The 25,225-nt window shown below is 41.8% G+C and overlaps 1 protein-coding gene across 2 annotated transcripts in view; it reads right to left on the bottom strand.

Moving 5' to 3' along the window:
• The window catches only part of LOC119906844 (zinc fingers and homeoboxes protein 2-like), a 135,439-nt gene that overhangs the window by 7,989 nt on the left and 102,225 nt on the right, over window positions 1-25,225 (bottom strand). For both annotated transcript variants that reach the window (XM_038724269.1, XM_038724270.1), the window contains exons 3-4: window positions 14,725-18,059; window positions 12,433-12,616 (exon numbers count right to left, since the gene is read on the bottom strand). In XM_038724269.1, the coding sequence (XP_038580197.1) occupies window positions 12,436-12,616; window positions 14,725-17,723 (3,180 nt within the window). In that variant the 5' untranslated portion in view covers window positions 17,724-18,059 and the 3' untranslated portion in view covers window positions 12,433-12,435. The remainder of the gene's footprint in view (window positions 1-12,432; window positions 12,617-14,724; window positions 18,060-25,225) is intronic.

Genomic DNA, 25,225 nt, shown 5'->3' with positions numbered 1-25,225 from the left:
AGCTGAAATGATCGTTTTGTATTGTTATGACAGGAGACGCACACTGATTTGACTTTTATTCTTTATCGATATTTTGTGTTGCACTGATTTTTTTTCTATTTGTATTAGATATATTATTAAATCTACTGGTAATTGTTTGTTTAAAGCTGCACTAACCAATCTTTTTGTATCAAAAATGGATCAAATGACAATGTGAAGGCGTCCTTGTTGTGACAAACCCACAGAGAATAATCACCCGACTCTGCTGTTCCCCTCTACAGAGCATTTTAGCTTCTTTCAGCTCTTTGTTTTGGGTTTCTGTCCCATAAACTTTGCTCTCATCAGTCGGGTTTCCAGCAAGCAGCTCTTTTCAGAGCAAAAGCTCCAACCAACCAACTGTGCACGACCAGCTCAGCAGCAAACAGCAGACCGACACTTTTCTCGAGAGTCAGCAGGTGCGTTTCTTTACGATACTTTCAGGTAGATTATCAGCGTCACTGGTCAGTTCGGTTGGTAGCGCACAGGACTCATAATTCAAGGAATATGTGTTCAACTCCTGTTTTTGTCTTCTTTTGTGTTTTTTTAATTATCCTCTGGTTATGAAGAAATTCAGGGGAATCCAGTTTTATTACAGGAAAACGGAGTAAAAAAATTATTTGAATCGATGGCCGCTTAGGGCTTCCGTAGTTCAGAGCTTGTTCTGCTGCCCGACAAACCTTTTTGTTTCGCTATAGATAACTTATCCACACCGTCATTACACATGTGCATTTGAGTATTCACTATATGGCTATTATAAAGTCTAGGGCTGACCACGAACAGTCGAAGATTTGATGCTTCAATGGGAGGAGCCTGATTCAACTGTCAATCTCACAGTCGAACCTCGAGCGTAACGACGATCACGCCATTTTGGCGACATGGGGGTGCTCAACGTCTGATTTTACATAGAACTACAACCCCACTAAGCTAATATACAGCCTGTTACAATAAACATTTCAACGTTTAATGCTGTAAATAACCATGTAAAAAGAATAAAACTTTCAATAAATGTTTTTAAAAGTGCGTAAATAATCCAAAATAGTCACCCTAACCCTGGGTCATCAGTGCGCATGTGTAGGCGTAGCGTGTGTGTGTGTAGTGGCCGAAGAGGAACACTTGCTGAGGAGCCACAGCTTCACTGGTGTTGTGCTGAGTCGTCCGCACCTCAATTTCGTATAATTTAAGTAGCCGGCAACTGACCCGCGAGGAACTGAGGCGTGCATGCAGCTGTCGGTAGCACGCCATGCAGGCAAAACTCAAGCACAAGACCGGTGAATGACAGACTAGAGAGAGAGAGAGAGAGAGAGAGAGAGAGAGAGAGAGAGAGAGAGAGAGAGAGAGAGAGAGAGAGAGAGAGAGAGAGAGAGAGAGAGAGAGAGAGAGTTGAATGAATAGAGACTGCAGGTCTGCAGCTTCTCAAGTTTAAAGTGGAGCTACTGTGTGTAACCACGACTATCTGTCGACTATAGGCAGGACTTGATGATTCTGACTATGTAAATCCTTATTCGGGGACAGCCCTAATCAAGTCAGATTGAATATGTTAGCCGTCTCAAAACACTCTCTGGCTTTGGCTTCAGCTGCCAGATTTACTCTCATTTTTCATTTTGAAAACCATGATGACTTCTATTTATAAGAATAATGGTAAACTTTAGTTATATAGTACATTTCAAAACAGTTACAACGAGGTTCACAATAAAAACAAGAACACATATAAAACACAAAGAGAGTTAAATCCATCCAAATCCATGTCTTTAGATATCAAAGATTCAGGAATGTTTTTTTCCCTACAGTTCTTTAAATACGTTTTGTGTTTGGTGAAATACAAAAAGAAAAACGCAGAGCTGAAATGAGAAATGTCTTTTTTTTTTCCCTCTTTTTACACAAATATAATCTATGAGGTTGTGGCAAAAGACAAGGTTAGTGTGGTACATACACACCAACACCTCTCTTTCTTTTACACATCTATAGGAAACAAAGTCCTATTCAGAATCTCACACTGAAGAACGAATCCCAGCAGACTCCGAACTGAATAGAAGCTCCTGGTGTTTGACTGATTCCCCCCGGCGTACCAGAGAGGAGGGGCTTAACGACACCAGAGTTGCATAACATAACTGAGCTGATCATCTGGTACTGGTGTTTAGTGTGACAAACCCAGCCGTCTGGCACTGGAGGAGCTTAAAACAAACACACCTTCAGTCATGGGTGCAGGAGCGCTGAGCGCTGAACAGACTAAAATAAATCTATACGAGAGAAATAAGAAATATTAAACTTTAACTTTTGTGTGGAAGCTCCATATATATATATATATATATATATATATAGACAGACAGGTGCTGGTCATTTAATTAGAATATCATCAAAAAGTTGATTTATTTCAGTAATTCCATTTAAAAAGTAAAACTTAGATATTATATTCATTCATTACACACAGACTGATATATTTCAAATGTTCATTTCATTTAATTGTGATGATTAAAACTGACAACTAATGAAAATCCCAAATTCAGTATCTCAGAAAATTAGAATATTACTTAATGTTGGCCAACCAAGTATGAACATGAAAAGTATGAGCATGTACAGCTCTCAATACTTAGTTGGGGCTCCTTTTGCCTGAATTACTGCAGCAATGCGGCGTGGCATGGAGTCCATCAGTCTGTGGCACTGCTCAGGTGTTATGAGAGATAGTGGCCTTCAGCTCTTCTGCATTGTTGGGTCTGGCGTATCGCATCTTCCACTTTTCTATAGGGTTAAGGTCAGGCCAGTTTGCTGGCCAATTAAGAACAGGGATATCGTGGTCCTTAAACCAGGTACTGGTAGCTTTGGCACTGTGTGCAGGTGCCAAGTCCTGTTGGAAAATGAAATCTGCTTCTCCATAAAGTTGGTCAGCAGCAGGAAGCATGAAGTGCTCTAAAACTTCCTGGTAGACGGCTGCGTTGACCTTGGACCTCAGAAAACACAGTGGACCAACCCAGCAGATGACATGAAATTTACTTTCATCAGAGAACATAACTTTGGACCACTCAGCAGCAGTCCAGTCCTTTTTGTCTTTAGCCCAGGCGAGACGCTTCTGACGCTGTGTCTTGTTCGAGAGTGACTTGACACAAGGAATGCGACAGCTGAAACCCGTGTCTTGCATACGTCTGTGCGTGGTGGTTCTTGAAGCACTGACTCCAGCTGCAGTCCACTCTTTGTGAATCTCCCCCACATTTTTGAATGGGTTTTGTTTCACAATCCTCTCCAGGGTGCGGTTATCCCTATTGCTTGTACACTTTTTTCTACCACATCTTTTCCTTCCCTTCGCCTCTCTATTAATGTGCTTGGACACAGAGCTCTGTGAACAGCCAGCCTCTTTAGCAATGACCTTTTGTGTCTTGCCCTCCTTGTGCAAGGTGTCAATGGTCGTCTTTTGGACAGCTGTCAAGTCAGCGGTCTTCCCCATGATTGTGTAGCCTACAGAACTAGACTGAGAGACCATTTAAAGGCCTTTGCAGGTGTTTTGAGTTAATTAGCTGATTAGAGTGTGGCACCAGGTGTCTTCAATATTGAACCTTTTCACAATATTCTAATTTTCTGAGATACTGATTTTGGGGTTTTCATTAGTTGTCAGTTATAATCATCAAAATTAAAAGGAATGAACACTTGAAATATATCAGTCTGTGTGGAATGAATATATACATTATACAAGTTTCACTTTCTGAATGGAATTACTGAAATAAATCAACTTTTTGATGATAATCTAATTATATGACCAGCACCTGTGTGTGTGTGTGTGTGTGTGTGTGTATTTTCCTCTTAGGGTTCCTATAAATACAGAACAATAACTGTGCAATATATTTTAAATGTAAAACAAGAATGTGTGACTTTGCTAAACAGCAGCGATTACAGGATAATCACTGCGGTTTGCTATGTACATGCACACGTCTCAGGTGATGGCGTTATTTCTATCGCGTGTCACAAGCAGAGAAATTGGTGGAGACACAGAGACACGGTGACCTTTAACAAGAATGACCTCTGACTTTCTGCCTCCGTGTCTTGATTTATTTATTTATTTTTACAGTGATTCTGCTGTTGTGTTCATTCCCCGGTAAGAAAAACAACCGAGCCGATCACAGCTTTGTAGGTGGGATTTACGATCAACCCTTCTTTGACAAATAGTGATGGGAGTTATGGCTCTTTGAAGAGAGCTGGATCTTAAGGCTCCCAAACGGCTCTTCATTTAGTTCCACTTCTGCTGGTCACTAAGTTACATTCTTAAATAAATACGCAAGACTCATACTGATGGAATTGATGAAACTATATGGTTAATAAAGTTGGAAAAACGCGGCCCCTCACCACCCTCTTAGTTGACTTGGTTAGTTTCGCTCAAGTCCTAGATGCCTATGGGATCATGATTGTGCTATGCGCGGTGACCTGGAGGGCAAAACAACAGACCAAGATAGCGGCTCACACCGGACTCCCTCGTAGAGACGCAGCAAAAGCCCTTAAATTTTATTTGGTCAGCTCTCAACTCAAGAAAAAGATTGGAGGATATGGACACAAACTATTTTTATCTTTATCTAACTTCATGTTGAATCATCTCAGTTTTTCTTATTTCTATTCTTATTTCATGTAAAGGCCGTAAAGCAGTCAAAAGTTGCCATTTAAAGCTGTAATATGCACTTTTGCATCGTTGCATGGTGGCCCAGAGGATAGAGAAGCGAGCTTGTGACCAGGAGATTGAACCGGCGACCACTGAGGTGCCCGTGAGCAAGGCCCATAACCCCAACAGCTCTAGTGGAGCTGCGGTTGAACTGGGCAGCTTTCAAGTGTGAATGTGTAACGGTGTGAATGTGATCAGGGCAAAAAAGAGGCTTCCTCTCAGTGAAGCTTCCCTGAAAAAATAAAGGTAGAAAAAAAACAGAATTCATCACATCCTTGAAAAAGTAGAATATACTAGCATATTACAGAGATCAGACTTAATGCAATCTGACTCCACTGTTGCATGACAAGGACAGTTGGTGTATAAAAACTACATTTTACTCTAAATTTTAATTCATAAAAACATAAACCTGCACAATTAATGAACGCCTTTGTTCTGCTCAGTGTAAATCTAACAGCGTCTGTTAAAGGCTTAATTCTGATGAGAAAAATCTTTCTCCCAGTTTCAGTTACCACCACATATTGAAATTCCACAGTTGGACTGTTACTCCAGCTTTTCCATCAACAGTTTTCGCCGGATTCCAGCATTCACCTGCCACGGTCAGTAACTCTGTGAGCCAAACTGATTCGGAGAGCAGAACTCAGCCTCCGATGATAACTGGCACCTGAACCGAGCGTCTGGCAGAGGGGACGAGTCTCAAACTGCCAGAGTTTAGATAGCAGCTCATGTTAATTTATCACCCCTGCTCACAAACTGAATCAGATCCACCAACTCGCCACGCTCTTCCTCTGCCAGTTACATCTACTGCAACACACCTCACCTCACTGCTGCTAATGTCATTAGCTGGCTAAAGTGACAGTTTGATTCAGGCTGTCTGAAGTTTAAGTCTTTTATTTCTGTAAAGAACATCTTCTATGCAAAATACGCTAAATATGTTTTTCAGCCGGATGTGTGGGCAGGAGCAGAGAGGTGGCGAGTGGAGGAGTTTATGAGCAGCAGACTTACAAACAACCAGCAGATAAACACTCAATATGTTTTTGTGTTCTTTTGTTTTTAGAGAATATTTATATCGATTTTATATTATATTATATTACAGTAGGGAGTACTGCTCAGCAGGGAGTTGCCCAGACCATGTGGGGCTGAGGTCAGGTGTGTGAAATGATGTTGGGTTTGTTCCTGCTGTTAGGCCTGGAACACCGCTGCCTAAATTTCATTTAATTTCACTGCATTGTGTGACTACAGTTGTTTGCTTTGCTGGCTGCCCGCCCCCTTGTGCAGCTGGTTTCTCTGTATTCACTGCCTGTCCTCGCGTGTTGCTGCTTAAAACAGACACTAACATTTAATAATGAAATTTAATATATACTAGAAGACCTGGAGTCTGCTCTGGACTACCGCTCTGATACTTACTAGTCTGTCAATGACAAAAGGAACAAACATCAAACCCGTATTACTACACTTATCTAAAGATTCAGGGTCCCAAAGGGCGAGCCGGGACATCTATAAGAGATCTTTTATTCCCCATGCCATACAGGCACAGAATGTAAACTCAAAGCACTTTTAAATGTGTTTCTTGTAGGTCGTAACTTACCTTGTTTCCATTTTCTGTTAGTGTATGTTGATGGTGGTGGTGCAGTGTTACAATCTCATTAACGAGTGTTACATAGGGCTGCAACTAATGACTATTTTCGTAGTCGACTAATCTGTTAATTATTTATTCGATTAGGGGGGTGACGATTATTTTTGTCACCCCCTAACCCTAATTAAACCATTTAACTAATTGAATATCTTTCAAGTGAATTACTGATCTCCAACACGCAGCCTAACTAGCTAACCTTAGCATTAAAGGAGACCTATTATGCTTTTCCACATTTTATGACTTATCTTTAATGTTATAATGTTGGATGTTCATGTTAAACATGGACAAAGTTTAAAAAAATGAGGTTAAAGCATTTATAAGAAATCACTGTGAGCAAAAACTTCAGATTTCCTCCTGTTCTGAACGCTCTGTTTACAACTGCTTTTTCTTCCAACGGCTCCGTTCGACGTAATACGGAGCCAGACGGAGCCGCTGTTCCATATATGGTCATTTGCTCCCACAGCAACGGCACAGCAACGCTCAGTCTGCCTGTTCTGCTCAGCAGCAACAACAGCCTGGTAACATGCTTCAGGTCTTGGCCAATCAGAAGACAGTGGGCTTTGAGAGGGGGGGGCTTAAAGAGACAGGAGCATCTACAGCTTGTTTCAGACAGAGGCTGAAACGAAGGCCTGCATGAGGAATCAGTATAAGAAAATAAATCATTTTTTTTAACTTTGAATCATGCAAAGCTGCCATACAGGAGTCACAGAACTACAATGTAGGACTGGAAAAGCAGTTTAATAAGTGTCCTTTAAGTGAATGAGGTTTACTATTCAGAGTGAACACCAGTATCAACGCCGGGGGGGAAACCAGGGAAAAAAGACAAGACAGCGTAGGCTACTCCTATAATTCACTGATTTATACAAAATTTGGAACTATATAAAAATAAAAGCAAGTAATATAACCACAACTGTACACTAACAATGTAATGTCTATTTAGAAAAATAAAACAGCCCCCTTTCATAATACTTCTGTAGTTTATTTTTCAAAAGTGCTTATAGGTTTTAGGCTGTAACTCAGTAGAGAATGTTCCGTAGGCTACATCACGAGCCAGATGTTCCTTGATGTACTTTAAACCATTACTCTTACTAATAACTTTTAAAGCTGGGTCTCCGACTTTGCCAGCGTTGTGTTGGACAGATTTGTGCTGCGGTGTTTATATGAGAGAGAGAGAGAGAATGTGCTGCGTGAATGCGCTACGGCGTTGATCTGCAATCAAATAAGATTTTCAATAGGCCTAGTAAAATAAAAATAAACAATCAGTATGTGGCGGTCAGCGTTGAAACTGTGTCGGGCCGAAACAGATAAACGTATAGGAAACACTGCCTTTCTTCTGTCTCTGCTGCTCTGTTGTTGCTGCTGCAGTGGTCTGAATAACTGGGACCAGGGTGCTCTGAGGGCGTGGCCAGTTGGCCGGCGGACACTTGTGGAGCTTCTCAACCCCGAAAACATTTGAGCGCATTTTCGATTCGCCATCACCTTCGGTAAAACTGCAATATTCAAATTCTACACAGTTGACTCTCGCCTCAAAACCGCTCAAAAGTGTATTTAGTAATTAAATAGTGTGCTAAAACGCATTTTAACCAGAAATCAAGTGGTGTTTTCTCTTTTTTTAATAATTCACCAACACCGAGAAACATTTCGGCAGCAGAAAATGAGTAAAAGACTAACGTTATTTAGGGTGGAAACTACGGGGGAGCTCGGCTCCTCTTAACAAGACGGTAGCTCCCCTGATGGATCATGCCTAAATAGATTTCTATAGGCTGTGTGTTTGTGCTTTAATGAATCATGATCAGAGAGGCTGCTGTCAGTTCATTACATTACAGTTCAGAGACAGTAATATTGTAATATAACTAATTACTCTCAAATGACAGTAACTAGTAATTTAGAGTGTATTACATTTTGGAAGTAACTTGCCCAACACTGCAGATAAGGTAGTCACAGTACAAGGGAACTGCTACCAAAGTCGACTCGGCGATTAAAACTGTCTATGATAATCTGTTGACAAACCAAAAAACTAGTATTTCTCATGGATTATTAGCAGGATACATGGAATCTGCAGAATCTCTAGTTTTAGCAGATGTCTCAAACAAACTGAATCCGTAATGTTTTCAGTCCTTTTTTTTATACATTTTTTTCTTTTCACACTGTACATTTTTTTGTACTAGACAGTGCCCTTGAGTTTGTGAAAGTAGCTTTTTAAAATTTATTTAGAATGTATTATGATTTGTGAAACACTGAAGGTATTACAAATCGTTCTTTCAGATTTTATGACCGGTGCCACACACACAGAGCAGAGAGGCCACAGCGGACGGGATGAAGTCTGCGTGAAAGAAAAGGAAGTATTCTTACACCGATTATCAAACTGAACAATACAAGCGTACACCTTCTGAATTCATGTTTCTCTCTTTCACCGAACTGACTGCCTTGTTAACTCATCGTAAAACAAAGAACAAAACCGTCGTGGTTGGTCTTTCCACTCTTCCAACAATCACCAACTCTTCTTTGGTGGAAATAAACCCTCATCTCACAGAGTTAGATGTGAGAATATTCAGGCTCTACAGCTGTTTTTCCACACTGCTGGCCTCTTTGTGCTGCAGGGTTAGCTCGCTGCGGTGCCTGTCATCGTTATTCTAGGGCAGACCATTGAAAAATTAGACTAGGGGAGGCACAGCTAAGCTATCATTGGGTTTAGGTTTCGCTGTATAGCTTTAAAGGTGCATAATTCTGGTTTATTCTGTCCCAATACAGCAATTTTTCATTACAGTTCTGTCACATACTGTAAATACATATTTTTATTTTTAAATATTGTCTGTTTATTACTGTAATTGATATAAATACAATATCCTCCATGTAAATATCTGCCATGTTGTTCTTTCTCTGCACACATTTGTATTATTTTTAATAATTATTATTAATTTATTTATCCGTTTACTCCATGTTCATATATTTATTTATGTCAACTGTATGTTTGTCTACGTGCAGCACCTCATCACCAAAGCAACTTCCTCATACGTGTAAAAACTACTTGGCAATAAAGCTCCTTCTGATTCTGATTCTTAACCTAACCAAAGTGAGACGTCGACAAAGGTGCAGTTTTAAAATTGTGACTAAAACTAGTTTTATTTTGAAAATCTAACTGGACGTTGCATATTTATTGTTGCTAACTTGACACGGCGCTCTTCATGTCAAAAAACAAAAGACGCTAAAGGGGTACCAAGGGCGTTAAAAAGCAACGCCAAGTGGTCTTGACAAAGTGTCCATATGTGACAGGTCGGGAGTGAGAATGTGTCGTGTTCTCCACATGTACTAACTTCAGTGTGCAACATACCGTGTTCCTCTGTATACAGACTGATAAATGTTATTTATTTACATATAGTGATTTCATAGTATTAGACACTGCTGATCAGCTATTGATTGGATACTTCCTTTGACTCTTGTCTTTATTTTACATTTATTTTTCACACACATCTGTTTGCCTCAACAGACAAATAAAGTACATTTGAACTGAACTGAAAATGTTCATAAAGTCAGATTCTAGCGGGGGAAAAAGCAACAAAACACATTATCAGACATCACAGGCAGGATTTTTATTTACAAAATCTCTCTTGTTGGTTATTCAAAACGCCGCATATTGATTATTGATTTTTAGCTGTCAAGTGTCGATTTTGAAGACATCCAAAAGTGGTGACAATCTTTCAAACGTGACGATGTCAGAAGTTGAGTCTCCGCCTTGTTTACTGCTGTTTGTCTTGAGGTAATCATTTGAACAGATTCTATTTTGATAAGCAAAAGCCGTGTAGGAACATTAAAACTTTCAATCTTCTGTCAGAACACACAGCAGAGAGAAGAAGCAGCAGACTGTCGCCACACTTTGCCCCAGGCGGAGTCTTTTATCTATCAAACTTTACCACACCAGGGGGTCTGCTGCTATTTTAGGCCTCCAATAATGTTTGGTTTTTTTCTCCCCTAAATTTTCCTGAAGTTAGAGTGTTTGTTGCTGAGCAGTTGTAGCCAAAACTCACACAGCTACACACACAGACGGTGACTGGCTGGAGTTTTGTTTGTTGCCTGGGATCGAGGTGCTGGCTTCAACACTAACAGACTGGGGGGGGAGGGGCTGGGGACCATCGGGCCCTCGCTGAGTTAAATCACTTCACTCGTTCGACACGTGAAAACCTTCAGCCACAGATTCATTTACACAGAATTCTCTTTGGAGTCCTTTTAAAGGTTAGATACAAAGAACTTTAAGACAGATCAAATAGGAGCAGGGTTGGATTTTAAAAGTTTAGAAACTCACTCGCAATTAATATGAAATCTTTTTCTAGAAATGTAAGCATTATTTTTAAATCTGTGTCAGAGCTTTCTACTAAAAAGGCACTCCGTGGAGTATACTTTAGGGATGAAACGATTACCCGTTTAATGATCAACCACGGTTAAATTCCCGACGGTTATTATCACCGTACACATTTTAAACTCACGGCAAATACTGTATCAACCAAAGTTAGCGACAGTCTCCCAGAAGCAACGTGGGTTTGTTTGGGTCAATGGAAACACGGTGACGCTGTGGAGATTTTTCAGTCACTTCTGTATTTTAGCTTTTAAGAGAGCGTTGAGGGAAACTTGATTGAAGAAAATGACTTTATAGTGAACGCAGGGTTTGGTTTGTCTGTCTGACTTGCTAACAGCGTGTAAACTGAAACTTTGCTGCTGTAAAAACACTACATGTTGTTCTGCTGCTGTGTGCGTTGTGCGTCCACTGCACATGATAACACGTTAGTCAACCAACCAGCATATCTTGTTCATTTCAAATCCAGCAGCTGTCAAATTAGTTGTAAAAGTGTCAGAAGAGGAGAAACGCTGCAGACTCCTCTGTATTTACATCAGTTGTTGGGCTCATTGCAGTATAATATAATATATCATATAATATATATAATAATATAAAATCTTGATAATGCACACTTTGTTTTCATTGGTTTACATGAGGTATTGGCTATTATTTTAATGTTTATGGAAATTTTATTTGTAGTTTTCAAAATAAAACTTTTCATACCGTTTCATCCCTAGATTAATTCATCCCAATGTAAAGTCTACAAGCTGAGCGGGAACGCACAGGCTGGGCCAGCAGGAGAAACAGTAATGAGCATGTGCAGCGGGCCACACGACATGGAAAATAATCAACTCTTTTTTAAGCGACTTTTGCCTTTATTGAGGATAATTCAGCTGAAGCTAGACAGGAAATGCAGAGGAGATATGAGAAGACATGCAGCTAATGAGCAGCGGGTCAGATTCAAACCGGGGCTGCTGCGGTAATTACTCATAGTCCTGGTAAATGGTGAGCGTGCTCTTACCGACGCCACACAACACGGAAGCTAGAAAACTTTTGTTTATGTGCTCAGCAGAAACTTTCACTCATGTGACAGGCGCCAACTGAGTGCAGGATACACTTCCTGTAATACATCAATTGTCATAAACAACGCAAGTTTGAAACTTTTAAGAAAAATCAGCCTTGCAAAAGTTTTATGAGCAAGAGAATGCATTCATCATGTTTATTAGACCTCAAGGATAAACGCAGTGTTTTGTAACACTGAATGTAAACCCCCCCCCCCTTTAAAAAAACTGACCTTTAACACACTCACTAAATCATGCTTCTTTCACCACAGATATATTACTCAAATCAGTGATTCCTCACTGAAAACTTAATTCACGCTTCATTTAATTGCTTGAAAGGAGGTCATTTGTCATTTTTGACATATTATAAAATAAGAAATTAATCACCAAACTATGAAAAACTTGTATTGACAGTGAATGTAATTCAGTTGGAGGTCTAATTAAAAGACAGTGCCCTTTTAACATGTACAAAACGTTTTTTGTTTTTTTTTACATGAAAAGTACCTTTTCAGAGCATTGTCTGTGCTCAGTGAACTCAGGGCGTTCATCCTACATTTTCTCATTTTCTCACCACACAATACAAAAATGTAACACATCATCCACAAAAATAAAACACAAAAACGCCGGTAACACGGACCTCAGAGCCTTTAGCGAAGATCAGAAGTAGAATAAAGAAACCCAAGGACAGCTGCTGATAAGACGACAATGCACCATGATAGAATGCTTTAACCAAACACGACCGTTCTCTCACCGTTTATCCAGTCAGCCTCCCAGACTTGTCCTCCGCCATCTTCCTCTCTCTGTCCAGGTGCAGCTCCCGTCCTCTCCTCGAGTGTCCGTCCTGCAGCCAGCTCCCAAACACCTCCCGCGCTCCTCCCATGACTCCCCCATTCTGTCCCCCGTTCTTTAACTCCGCCGTGTTCTGCTGCGTCAGTCTGTTAAGTTACAGGTGAACGAACAGTTACAGAAACCAAAACTTACACTGTGAGATCGTGGTGTTCAGATCAGGTACGCTGATACTTACCGACCAATATTCAACTATTGAATCATTACTGGCGGACAATCAAACTGTTCGTCTCACTTACTCGCACATAGACGCCTTTATATTTTAGTGTTCTTACATATCTTAAATATTAAGATCTTTTAAGATTTATTTAAACTCCAATGTCTTATAAAACTTTTTGCAATTTCTTTTCTTTATTTAGTCTTATTACATTAAGGAAAATTCTCTGTTGAATGGTACGTGCGTGTTATACAAAGAAATCTTTGGAGATAAATTGGGAAATGACAAAGACGAATCATACTTATTAAACATTTAATCCCCCAGCAGTCGTCTCTCTGACCACCATGTTTTTGCAGACAAAACCTAAGACAACACAATGAAGTAAAGGTGCAACTAATTTGGTTCCGGCATATAAAATAACAGGATAAAGACTTCCTTAACCAAATTGAGCTTTAAGGATGGGTTGCTGTATGCTGTAAGTCCTAAATTTGTCATATTGGACTATATATATAAAATTTACTTTACTTGACTACAAATCTACAGATTCACAAATAATTTCTGAAATCATTTTTTTCCTAAAAGGTTTTTCTTTTTCAGAACGAAAGGGAACTGTCAATCATTTTTCCGATGTTTAAGCGACTGACTGACCTGATCAGATTTAACACAAGTGGGTCATAAGAGGGATACTTCTTAAAATTATGAGGAGGCACTAATAATTAAAATAATTTCATTCTGAAGGAGGACATTATCTTCATGTAATGTGAAAAACGAGACACTAAATCAACTTTAACAACCAAAAAGGAGCCCACAGATGTCAAGCCTCAACTGTGACAGACACTGTGATAGAAACAGGGACTTACTTCAATTTTTTACACTTTTTAAAATTAAAAAGAACATGAGAGGTAAAGCCTTCCAATTTAAACCCTGCTGAAAGTCTTCAGCAGTATATTTTCGCTGCATTTACAAATGTCTGAACCACAGTATGCCTTTTCATTGCGTCCTCTCCTGTTGTCTGTACATCACATCGCTGTGTTGCGTTTATAAAAACCAACAAGAGCCAGAAGGATTTCAATGTGGCGTCAGTGCATGTTCATACTGTGGTGCTTTACAGAGGCTGAGCCTGAACTCAGAGCGGACTCGTGGGAAGAATAAAACCCTTGCCTGACTTATTGTGGAGATATTGGTTTCCTGCCTAATGGCTCTGTTATTTGGCCAAAGATGTCCCAAGCTCCTGGAAGGGAGGGCAGGCTAAATAAAGTCCGGTAGATTTGTAGGTTAATGTTCTCAAAACAATGTTAATGTGGCAACTTAAAAAACCACAGCACAACTCCCTTGAGGGGAAGCCGAAATTTGGATGCACGGATCACCATAGAAGGTGTCATTGGCTAGAACCGGAAACCAAGAGAGAGAGGAGGCTGTGTGCTGTACACATTGTAAAGCCCTTTGAGGGGATTTTGTGATTTAGGGCTATATAAATAAAACTGATTTGACATGACTCTTTTCATGAGAGGCCGAGATTTAAGCAATCCTGGGTCAAACCTGCTGTATCACATTCAATTCCATCATTGAATTATAAAAAAAGATACAAAGAAAAGTAAAGATACAAGGTAAAGATGATCCAAAGATGTTGTAGAGTCAGTGTAGGATTCAGGACACTACAAGGTTTGGCGTTTGATTTGCTGTGCCAGTGGTGGTAACTTAAATCAGCACACCAGCTCACCTGGTACAGCGCGTACCATGTATCAAGTCCCTACTGCAGCAGCCCAGACTGAAGTCAAGTAAGGGCCCTTTAATGCATGGCATTGCCCTCTCTATCCTCTGCCTTTCCTGTCTTTCTCTACTGTATTGTATTGTAAAAATAAAGTGAAATGCCTAACAATAAGAATCTCCAAATCACTTAAGTGCTTCGTCTTCTTAATGGATCAAGTGTGACTAACAATAGAAGAGGATGGTTTCCCACTCACATTCAAAATGCCTTCAAAAATGCCACTGAAAGGCCCATTGAACAAAAAAACTTTCAATATCCTATGAATACTGTACCTGCCAGCAAACCGGTCTTGGAACTCATCGTGCTGTTGACTGCTGAGGCTGTTGCGCTGCTCCATAAGCCAGCCCAACTCAACCTCCAACATCTTACTGGTGCTGTTGTTGTTGTTTGTTAGGGCTCCGTCCTGACAGCGCTGGATAATGCCGGGGGGAGCGTTTTCCGGAGAGCACACAGGTGTCCCCTGCCCACCGTTCACACCATTGTTCTGAAAAAGTTCTGTCAGCGCCATGCTGCCACTCTGCAGCCGGTTATCATTGAACCAGCGGCCAAGGTCAGTGCGAGCCGGTCCTGTCCGACCCTCCGGTTGGCTAAACTCCTCAGGGGAAGGCCACCGTGTTTGAGCAAAATCGTCCTTGAGGAGTGCCAGGGATCGGCTGTCTGGAGGCACAGAGCAGGAATTCTGGTTTGGGATGGAGGGGGCAGTGGCGCCGGGAGCAATGATGGGCAGGGTATGTGAGGGTGGAAGAGGGCTTTTAAGATGGCCCACACCGGTGCCTGGCTTGTGAATCCCATTCAGCTGTAGAGTTTGGTGTTGCTGTTGCTGCTGATGTAGCCGTTTCTTGGTGATGCCACTGGCGCCAATCCTCTTAGTGCCCATGGAGTTGAGAAGGGCTTGTTCCAGGTTGTCGCGTAGTGCGCGACGCTCCACAAACCAGCTATCGATTTCCTGGTGAGACAGGTGGGTGGTGCCTGCCAGATTGTCCACATCGCTGTGGGTGGGGAAGCTGTTCCTCAGGAAGTTCTCCTCTAAGATCTTTAGCTGTTCTGCTGTCTTACCTTTCATTCTCTCCAGCAAGGGGAATTGGGTAAGCACAGAAGACTTTTGCTGAAAGTCTGATTTCAGACATGCGGGTGGCTCACCACCATCCATATGTATGACTCCGTTGTTGTGAGCAAGGGAGGTTTGATTGTGGAGCCATTTGCCGTCTGTGCGAGATGTCCCATTGGCCTCTGCCAGAGGTGTGAGTACCTTATCTCCTCTGGGGTAGGTGGCTTTTAGCTCTACTCCTTGCTGCTCTTTTAGTTTCTTGCTATCCAAAGGGAATCCTGGAATCTGAGACGTGGCTTTAGCCGGAGTGCGAATGGACTGGATAATGGGTGGCCTCCTTATCTGCGGGGTAACAATTGGAGGGGAGTTTGGCAGCTTCAAATCAGTAGCTGGCAAAGGGTGGGTATTCGGGTGCTTCTCTTTGGAAGTGAGTGGCGAACTGTGAGGAAAAAGTAATGGGCTTTTAAATGAAGGGGCAAAGATAGGCGGGGGTACTATCAGTGGTCTCGTTAAAGACTCTGGAAAGACTATGGAGGGCAACGACACCACTGGCTTTGTTTTGGGACTACCTAACGTTGACAGAATCTTCCCTTTGGACAACAAAGATGGTGATGACGACGATGATGGCGGTGGCATTAAAGGCACAGTAGCGGATGTCCTCTTCATCTCTTTGGTGACCAGAGGAACTGCTACAGGTCTCTTCATCTCCATTGGAACAGGAGGCGGAGCCATTGGGAGGCGGTCTTTTAGAGGAGGAGGGGGTGGAGGAGGAGCCATGAGACCTCTGTCTTTAGGGTCACCAGAATGGGGGGCGACTGCCATGATGGGCCGCTTAGACTCCGGACCGAACACTGTCGTCAGGTGTGTAGGCAAGGATCGTTTACCGTTAAGGCTGGAGCCAATAGCAACTCCAGCAGGAGAGTTTGTGATGGTTAAACCATTGGACGCAATTGTCCGGATATGACTTGTATGCCCAATTGTAGTGTGGACAACGGACTTTTGGGAGGATTTGGCAGATGGCTGAGGGATGCAGCTTGTAGGCTGGACAGTGAACGTTTGATGGGCAGGAGGGATTGAGCCATTGAACATCTTCTTCCTGGCTTCTTCCACCTCCTCTGGGGACCAGGTGATGCCTTGCTTCAGCCGCTGGGTTGTGAACCAGACTTTGATTTGTTCCTCCGGGTGCTTGGAGGCAGCTGTCAGCCATGAAAGCTCAGCATGTGTTGGGTAAGGAAACTTGTTAAAGGAGGTGATCAATGTCAAGTTGTCATCTAAAGAAGGGTTATATTTGGTGGTGTTCAAGGGAACAGCTATTTTTGGTACAGAGTTAAAGTTGGGTGGGCGCTGGAGCATCGGGGTGACATGGGAGAGCCCTTGGAGGATCGTGGGTTCAGGGATGATGACCGTGCCGTTGATGTTAACGGCTGTGATTTGATCCTTCTGGATCAGGCCATCAAGCTGGCTTTTCAGTTCGCTCCTTTGATAGAGCGACCGGATATTGTCAGGGGTTTTCAATGTGGTAGATATGCAAGGTGGAAACATAGAACTGCTGTTGCTTTCACCCTGTTCATTTGTCACTTCGCACTCAACTGAATTGTCCTTGCCTTCGATTGTCTGCTCTAAGATAGTCTGATTGTTCATTTTTATCCTCTTGAACTTGAAGTTTGTCTCGCCGGGGTGCTGGCTCTCATTGTGCTCCGTGAGCGAGTCGAACTTCTTGGTTTTGAAGTTGCATACAGCACAGAGGTACAAAGGATTGAGAATGACATTAGGGTGGCTGGAGTCCACATGCTCTTTAAAGTCATTCAGGTTCTGTGTTGAAAATGGGCAGTATTTGCACTCGTAACCTCTGGGTTGCTTTTTCTGGGACGCCGGGTCAGATTCAGCCCCTTCCCTGTCCCTCTCATCTCTGGCTTCTAAATCTTCAATGACAGGGGGTTGATCTTTTTTCCCCAAGTGCTCTTCTTGTTCTAATGGCTCAGGATTCTGGTTTTCCACTGGTTTTGGAAATGTCTGCTGGTCTGGATTCACTGGATTCTCCTGATGGGGTTCTCGACGACTCTGTTCTGCAGATTCAGAGGATTCTGCTTCTTCTTTTTCGGTCACATTGTTGTCCGCCATTATTTCCATGTCCATTACCTCCTCAGGGTCATCTTGCTCTTCAGGCAGGTCACTGATGACCCGGACCATGCAGGGGGTGGAGGACTTCCTACGACTGGACATAGTGGCTGCTGCTGGTATTGGTGATAATGGTGGTGCTGGTGTTGCTGATTGCGTTGACGATACTGTGGTTTTTGGCTGCTGCTGCTGCTGGTGCTGGCTGAGGACGACAGCGTGTCGGTTTTTGCGGGGACCTTACTGGGGTGGGTCAGAGCTGATGGTTGTGGATACTGGTAAGTGGGTGGAGGTGGAGTCTCCAGCGTGCAAGAGGGAGGGTGTGAAGCGGCTGACGGCGCCGGCCCAAGACCGGTTGTGCAGTGGCGTCTCCCGCTCACTGGCAGTGTCAGCTACCGACCTGGGCGTCATGGGAGGGCATCACAGACAGCAGTGGCGCTCAAGCTGCGTAGAGACAAACAGAGAAAGAGAAAATTACATGTTAATATTGTTTGTGTTCAGTGAGCTGCGCTGCAGCCACTTGGGGAAACGCTAAAAGCAGAGAAAAATACATGTTAGAAAAACATCGAGAGAAGTCATGTTGATATTTTGTGTGTGAAGTGATGTGCCGAGTTCACCCGGAATAAGACAAAGAACGGGTACAATACATGATGAGCAATGGCAGAAGGGAGAAAAATAGACAAATTGCCCTTTTGTAAACAGGCATACTACGCTTTTGGTTGAAACATTATATTTATTTGAAAGACATGAGATCAACATAGTACCAAGGATAAAACACAACAACATCCACAGAGATTTTTATTCTTACTGGAGTCACTTGCACTGAAAATATATGCACTGACTAGTACTATTATGCTTTTTGGATCAAATGTTCCTTCAAAGACAGTAAGTTGGATGTGAAGCAATAAACTTAAAGCCCTTGAAAAAGTACTTTCTTTTTTAACTATTTCTCTACAACATTAAATATTTATGACTAAATAGGCAACAAAGCTTTTTTTTTTTTTTTTAGGTATTATTTATTAAGATTTAGAAGTTTAAAACTCAGTGAATCTGCTGTTTTGTGCAGTTTGATCAGAATCAGAATCAGCTTTTATTGCTAGGTATGTGTACATATACGAGGAATTTGTGTCTGGATTGTACAGAGATTGTATCAGATGTAGATTCAAATCTTGTAAATCCTGATAGGTGCACAGATGTATGTGACAAACTGTCCAAACTAAGTGAGTTAAACAGAAGGTGAAGCTACACAGTCTTCACAGGTGCATGTATTTATTAACAACCCAATGTGTTGACTTGTCAGGTATTGACAAATTGACTTCAAGAAGAGAAGAAGAGAAGTATCTTTGGAAATGAAGGTAAAGAAACTGGATTGTAAAGGCTGATAACAATATCAGTATTTGCATTGCAATACAAAAACCAATACAGCATAATCGTTCATAAGATCAGTATGCAGTATTTGCAGTAATATACTAATATAGATGTGCTCTCTGGGAGAGAATCTCAGAGAAACATAAGAAACATACTAATAAAGTGATTGCCTTTGATAAAAAATATACCCTCTGTTGCTGTTCGGGTTATTATGCAACTCCACATCAATGTCATGTTGATAAGCAACATGACATTTTGCTCTCCTCTTAAGTCAGGTTTCTGTCTCGACGCTCGTCCTAAACATCACAGGAGCTTCATCAGGTCCAGCTTAATCAGACGCCGGCGTTTAACAGCGTTTGCAGACAACGCCAAGGCCAGAAGTTAACTTGGACCGAGAAACCGCGCCCGAAAATGACAATGAATCCGAGTGCCACTTAATCAGGGCACGCGGTTCCAGGCCAATCACATGTAAATACAATAAATTCAAGTCCACAGCTACTGCAAAAGGAAAAAAAAAATCTCCAAACCCCATTAAAAAGACATTAAGCTTCTTTCATGGATTCGGGCAAAGACAACTTCACAGGATAATTACCCTGTAATCATGTAATAAGAGAGACTCAGTGATGAGATCTCCTGACAGCTATCATCCACACAATGGAACTGGGAGAGAAAGGACAGAGAGAGTGGGGGAAAGACAGGTATGAATAAATATGGGAAGAGAGGGACAAAAGGCTGAAAATAAAAGGAGGACAAACGGAGGAAAGCAGGTAAAAGAAAGAGCGAGAGGGAGGAAAAGTGATATAAAAAGGGAATGAGAGACAGTGGTGTAGAAGCAGAGAGTTAAAAGAGAAAGAGGGGAGAGACTAAAAACTTCCAAGCTGATGAAACAGAACAGGCACAAAGCAGAAGACGTTTTAACTAGGCCATGGCCTGGCAGACAGAAGAGAGAGAAGACAGTGAAAGAAAGAAGAAGACGAGGGTGAAAAGGAAGCAGATAAACATAAAGAGGGAGGAGGAGAAAGGGACAACAGATTAAAGAGGAGAGAGAAAAAAAAAAGAGGACAAGAGGCAGAATCGAATGCAGATAAAGAGGACGAAGGAAAGGAGGGGGGGGAGCATCTCTATTTGACAGAAAATTTTAAAGGAAACCTGAAATATCAAAAAAAGAATAAGATAAAATGTTTTGGTGCATTTTCTATCAGCAAACTTGAAGCTTTGAAAAGGTGTCCCAATCTTTTTTGGGGAAAAAACACATTTGCCAGAAAAATTGAGAGTATTTCAACACTTAATTAGTGTTGGGCAAGCTGTTATTTGTCCCAAGTGTCCCTTAATGTTGGACGTATTTCATGCTCTCACAGCCTTGATCAGCTTTTCGCCGCCTGCACAGGAGACAAATTTTATAGTTTCTGAGTATCCAGTTCTGTTTGAATTGTTGCATTGTGCAATGAGACTGAACTAATCATAAGGTATTATAAATCTCATGCATTTACATTGCTGTTTACTGCGTAATTCAACTAATGAGATTCCCTGAGCAGGTAAGCATATAAAGAATGTGATGTGCAAGAGCGGTCCGATGTAAAACGATGTATTGATTATTCTATTAACAGATAATTAAATAATAAAGTCATTTAAAGTGGTTATTAAACCTCAACATCTCTCAAGAAGTGACTGATATCCGTCTGTGAGTCTCCAACTGTTCCAAAAGGGACCTGAAGGCAGTCAACCCCCGATCCGAATAGACCTAAGTGCAACTGTATCCAGTATGTACTGGACTTGGACAGACTTAGAGAGACCAACAGCACCAGAAGCAGTAAGATGCTCCATCCACTAACAAGCAGCTGTGGTCGAAAACACAACAAACACATTATTCCTGCACTTCCCAGTTCACACTCTCCCTCTCTCTAAACACCTGCGGCAATATAACAGGACCCTGCACGACCTGATCATTGGTACAGTAATCTGAATATAATTTTGAGGTCCTGGGTCAGGTCGTTACTAGGAAACGAGAAGACCCGCGAAGACCTCCGGTCCGCAGCATCGGGCAGTGAAAACTGTCAAGCATGGAAAGTTGGCGTCTAATGTTTGGCCAGATCTTTAGGCTTGTATATTCCCTGATCAGAACAGAAAACGTTTCTACCAAAAAAATTAAAGCAGTTATTTATTTAAAGGGGTACTCTAGCAATTTAATTTGCAATTCAATCTTCTTTTCTACTTTCCCTTACAGTACAAGCCAAATATTTCCTGATTCCAACTTTTGAAAATGAGGATGTCGTACTTGTTCAAATTATTTATTTAAGTATTAAATCATTCGAACATGCTCAATGTGGGAATAATATGGAGGTTTTGAACTGGTAGTGAGCCAAAAAAAGTATGTAACATTTAAATAACCTTTTTGTAAGTTAGTGACTTTACATATAATTTACTATTATACACAGGGTGCAAACTACGGTGGAGCCAGGGGGAGCTTAGCTATTTTGGGGGGGGTCTCTAAAATAGTGACAGCATGCTTTATTGCTATGAATTTCTATATTTCGCAATCATCATGTATCCACACGTAAAATCAGGAGTGTCAGACTTCATCCAGCCAGAGGCAACGATGACTGACTGTCCGCAGCGGGCCGGTCATCCGCGATCTCCTTCCTGTCCCAGGCCCTCTCCGGTATGGGTTGTGTCCTTGGTACGACCAACGCGCTGTGAACGCTTCATGATCGTTCCCTCTAACAACCTTTTCAAGATATAAATAATGGAAATGAACTCTCAGTGGTGTGACTTTTATTTCATTCTTCCACAGAAGGTGGAAACCCAGCTATTACACACCTGTGGTCAGTCAGAAATCATAAAACCATAGTTACATTTGCATGTCTTTGCATACGGATCTCTGCAACCAACAGTAGATTTTAGTAGAAGGGCTGTATTCAGTCTGTAATGGATGTTAAGTTGTTCTTTAAAGATGTCACCTTGGCTCTAACCAACTGATTTCTCATTTATATTACATAAATGTATAGCTAATAAAAATTATCACTGCTTGCCTTGCAGCCTTAATACTTAATTTACTATTAAATTTTAACAAATAATGCTATTTCCATTCATATTTTCTGCTTTTGTATGTTAAAAATACTTTGCCAGAGACCCAGCTGCTGGCGGGGGTGAAGTGGGAAAAGACAGAGGCTGATGGGAAAAGAGATAAAACAACAGGAAAAGGAGTGTAGGAGGAGTTGAAGAGAAAGGAGCAGAGGGCACACGTATAGGAAGGACGTGGAGGGAGACGAGTGTGTAGGAGCCAAAGAAAAAGAGAAGCAAGTACAGCAGATCAACGGGAATAAGGTTGAAGGAAAAGGGTGTAGGAGGAGAGACTGACATCAGACGAACAGAGAAAGATGGAAGGAGAGAAAAAGGAAAGAGGAAACTGGAAAAAGAGAGTTTAACAGAGAAAGCATGAGGAAACAGACTGGATGATGGGTAATAAGAATAGCAGCGATGTCGGCCTCACGTCACGTCAGCTCCAAAAAGAAAAAGGAAGAAACCCCCCCCCTCCCACAACAGTGTCATGTTTTGCTGCATCACTGGATCGGCCTCGAGGACTCCGGGCCAACTTCTGACGAGGGGAGTCATATGCCGCTTGGCTGCTTCCCATTTTGACGGGCTCAGCTCGCCTCCACGCACCCTTGTAATTACTTGTACAGTATTTGTGTACTGGGGATTGTTCAGAGCAACGGTAGCACTCCGTAATTATGTGGAAAATAATAAAACTGCAGCAGTGATAACAGTGATTTGCAAATTGCAAGAAGCGGCACACTTTCCTTTTGAGAGGCAGGTGAGATCAGTTCCTCGACCGAAAAACAAACACACCTTTGTCCCTTTCTTTCAGTTTTCAAAGCTAGTACCAATAATTTTAGATTGAAATGACATTCATTTTGCCACTGAAAGCTTTTCCCTACAGGGTTACCCTCCTCTAAATCCACCTGAAACCAAATTCAGACCTGGATGGGACACCAAAACTCCCCACTGAAAGTGACACCAAAGTAACTCGAGTGGATCCGCCGGGTGAGGCAGGGTTCACTGCAGGTTTCACAGACACCGATGAGGAAAAACATATCAGATTTTCTCCTCCATCAAGGGCAAAGCAAACCATCAGTCTAACCACAAACTCTATCCATCCATCTATCTGACTGCACTGTAGGCAATACAGTTTGCAAGTCGAGTCAAACAAGGGCATACCGGAGAGAAAAGGGTGTCGAGGAAGCCATGAAGCAATTCGGAGACAGAAAAGAAGGTAATGAGGAAATATCTTGGGAAATGAAATGACAAATTAGGAGGACGAAAGGAAGATCAGAAGGAGCCAAGTGTGCTAATAGGAGGGGTTAAAGACGTTTTACTGGAACAAGGGCAAACTGGAGGGGACGACGGCTCACAGGGAGGGGCGCAATGTAGATTTTGGTACAGACAAGAAGCCACCGAAAACAGTTTCCACCAATGATTGCGGTTACCAGGGGATCTGAATCCCTCACAGATTTTAGGGGACGCACCCACCAATCTGACCTTTTCTCTCCAAATACAACTCACGGTATCATTTGGTGCAGAGTTCTGATCCAACACCAGTGAGAGCATCTCATCTAGTGTAAACATTTCTGTGTCGAGCTTAGAAACATCATTCTTCAGTTTGTAAGGTAACGTAAGGCTGAACTAAGTGCGGTCTTTAATACGCCATCCTTTTTTTAAATAGTACGTTACGACGCATCGACTGCGTCAGGACTAGGGGTGTGACAATAAATCCATACGGCAATATATCGTTTCCACCATACTGTATTGATATTCCAGCCCATCATATCGATACATAATATTATTAAAAAAATAGCACGGTTAGCTCAATGCTAACATATAATGGGAATCTCCATTAATGTGCTAACGAACATTACAATCTTAACATAAACTACACATTTTGCTTCACATGCTGAACATCCTGAGTGACATACTGTGCAAATATTGTTTTAAATAATGTTTCCTGAGCTCTGTGTGCTAACTTCACTGTCTCTACTGCTACTCTACTGCTTCTGCACTCCACACAGACCAGCTACAGCAACCCCAAAGGGTAGCTGCTCTGTAGTTTTATTTACAGACTGAGCAGAATTTTGCTATTTTCTAAGTTTGGATGAACAGTAAACTTTTTCACAGGCATTTTGTATTAATAGTTAGATATCGTATCACTTTAGGATTGTCAAGCAATATATCGATTATCGCAGAATTGCTGTATCGTGATATTATCGTTATTGTGAGCCATGTATCGTATCGTGAGGTACCCTGCGATTCCCACCCCTAGTTAGGACTGCAGGTGTTGTGTGTACAGAGACAGAATCAGACAGATCAGAGTGGAAAAGGCCTCACTGTATGTATTACACGTTTTTAATCTCTGCACCACCTCAGCTGTGAGTGGCTCCGTTGTTCCTCACAAACCAAAACAGACCTGAACAGTCGTGTTTCTTAACTCCAGTTCCTGAAACTTTGTTGCTCATAAGATGTAACGTCAGTTTGTGCAACTTTATTATAAAGTGGCTCCGGTCCGTTCGAAACAATGCCAATGGGCAGCATTTTAAATCTTCCTCTCTTATCGGTGGCGTTTTTACAAGTTTCTGACGAGGCTCCTGAGGAGTGTGGCAGAGGTTGCGCTAATTCAAATTATAAACTGTACATTTTGAATCTGATGTGTTTCACCTAGATGTAAAAAAAAAATTGGGAGGCAGATGTATCATCTCAACACATCCAAAAAAGCCTTTTGGAGCGACACCCAACAAAACGTCGGCCATTTGGATTTTCCTGTGCACTTTTAGCCACTTACAGGCTCCGTACTCTTGTGAACTCCTCCTAAAGAATCTACTGGATAGACTTCAAATTTGGGCTGTGCACTCTAAAAACCTCTGCAATGAAAAGTCGTTCAGTTTTAGATAGCCCTGACCCCGGGCTGTCTTGACGGACACACAGCGAGCCGGCTCTTCATGTAGAGGACAAAAGCATAAAGCAAATGCGGCTCACCAACAAGTGCCTTTCGGCTAAATCACCACGCACACCGCTCCAGACCAGCTGCCCCACAACGTTAGTTCCCCCGACTTCATATCCACTCGCAATGTAGGCTCCTATAAATAAATACATTTACTCTTTCATTTTAGTTAGCTGTAGACAGTTTTGAAAACCTATAACAGAGTTTTAAGTAAGTTATCGGTTATTTGTAAAGCCTCATTTTTATTTTT

Source organism: Micropterus salmoides, unplaced genomic scaffold, assembly GCF_014851395.1.
Source record: "Micropterus salmoides isolate LMB-PRFRI ecotype aquatic unplaced genomic scaffold, ASM1485139v1 Ms_hic_scaffold_17, whole genome shotgun sequence".
In the NCBI taxonomy this organism is placed as follows: Eukaryota; Metazoa; Chordata; class Actinopteri; order Centrarchiformes; family Centrarchidae; genus Micropterus; species Micropterus salmoides.
This window is presented reverse-complemented; position numbering and strand designations above follow the sequence as displayed.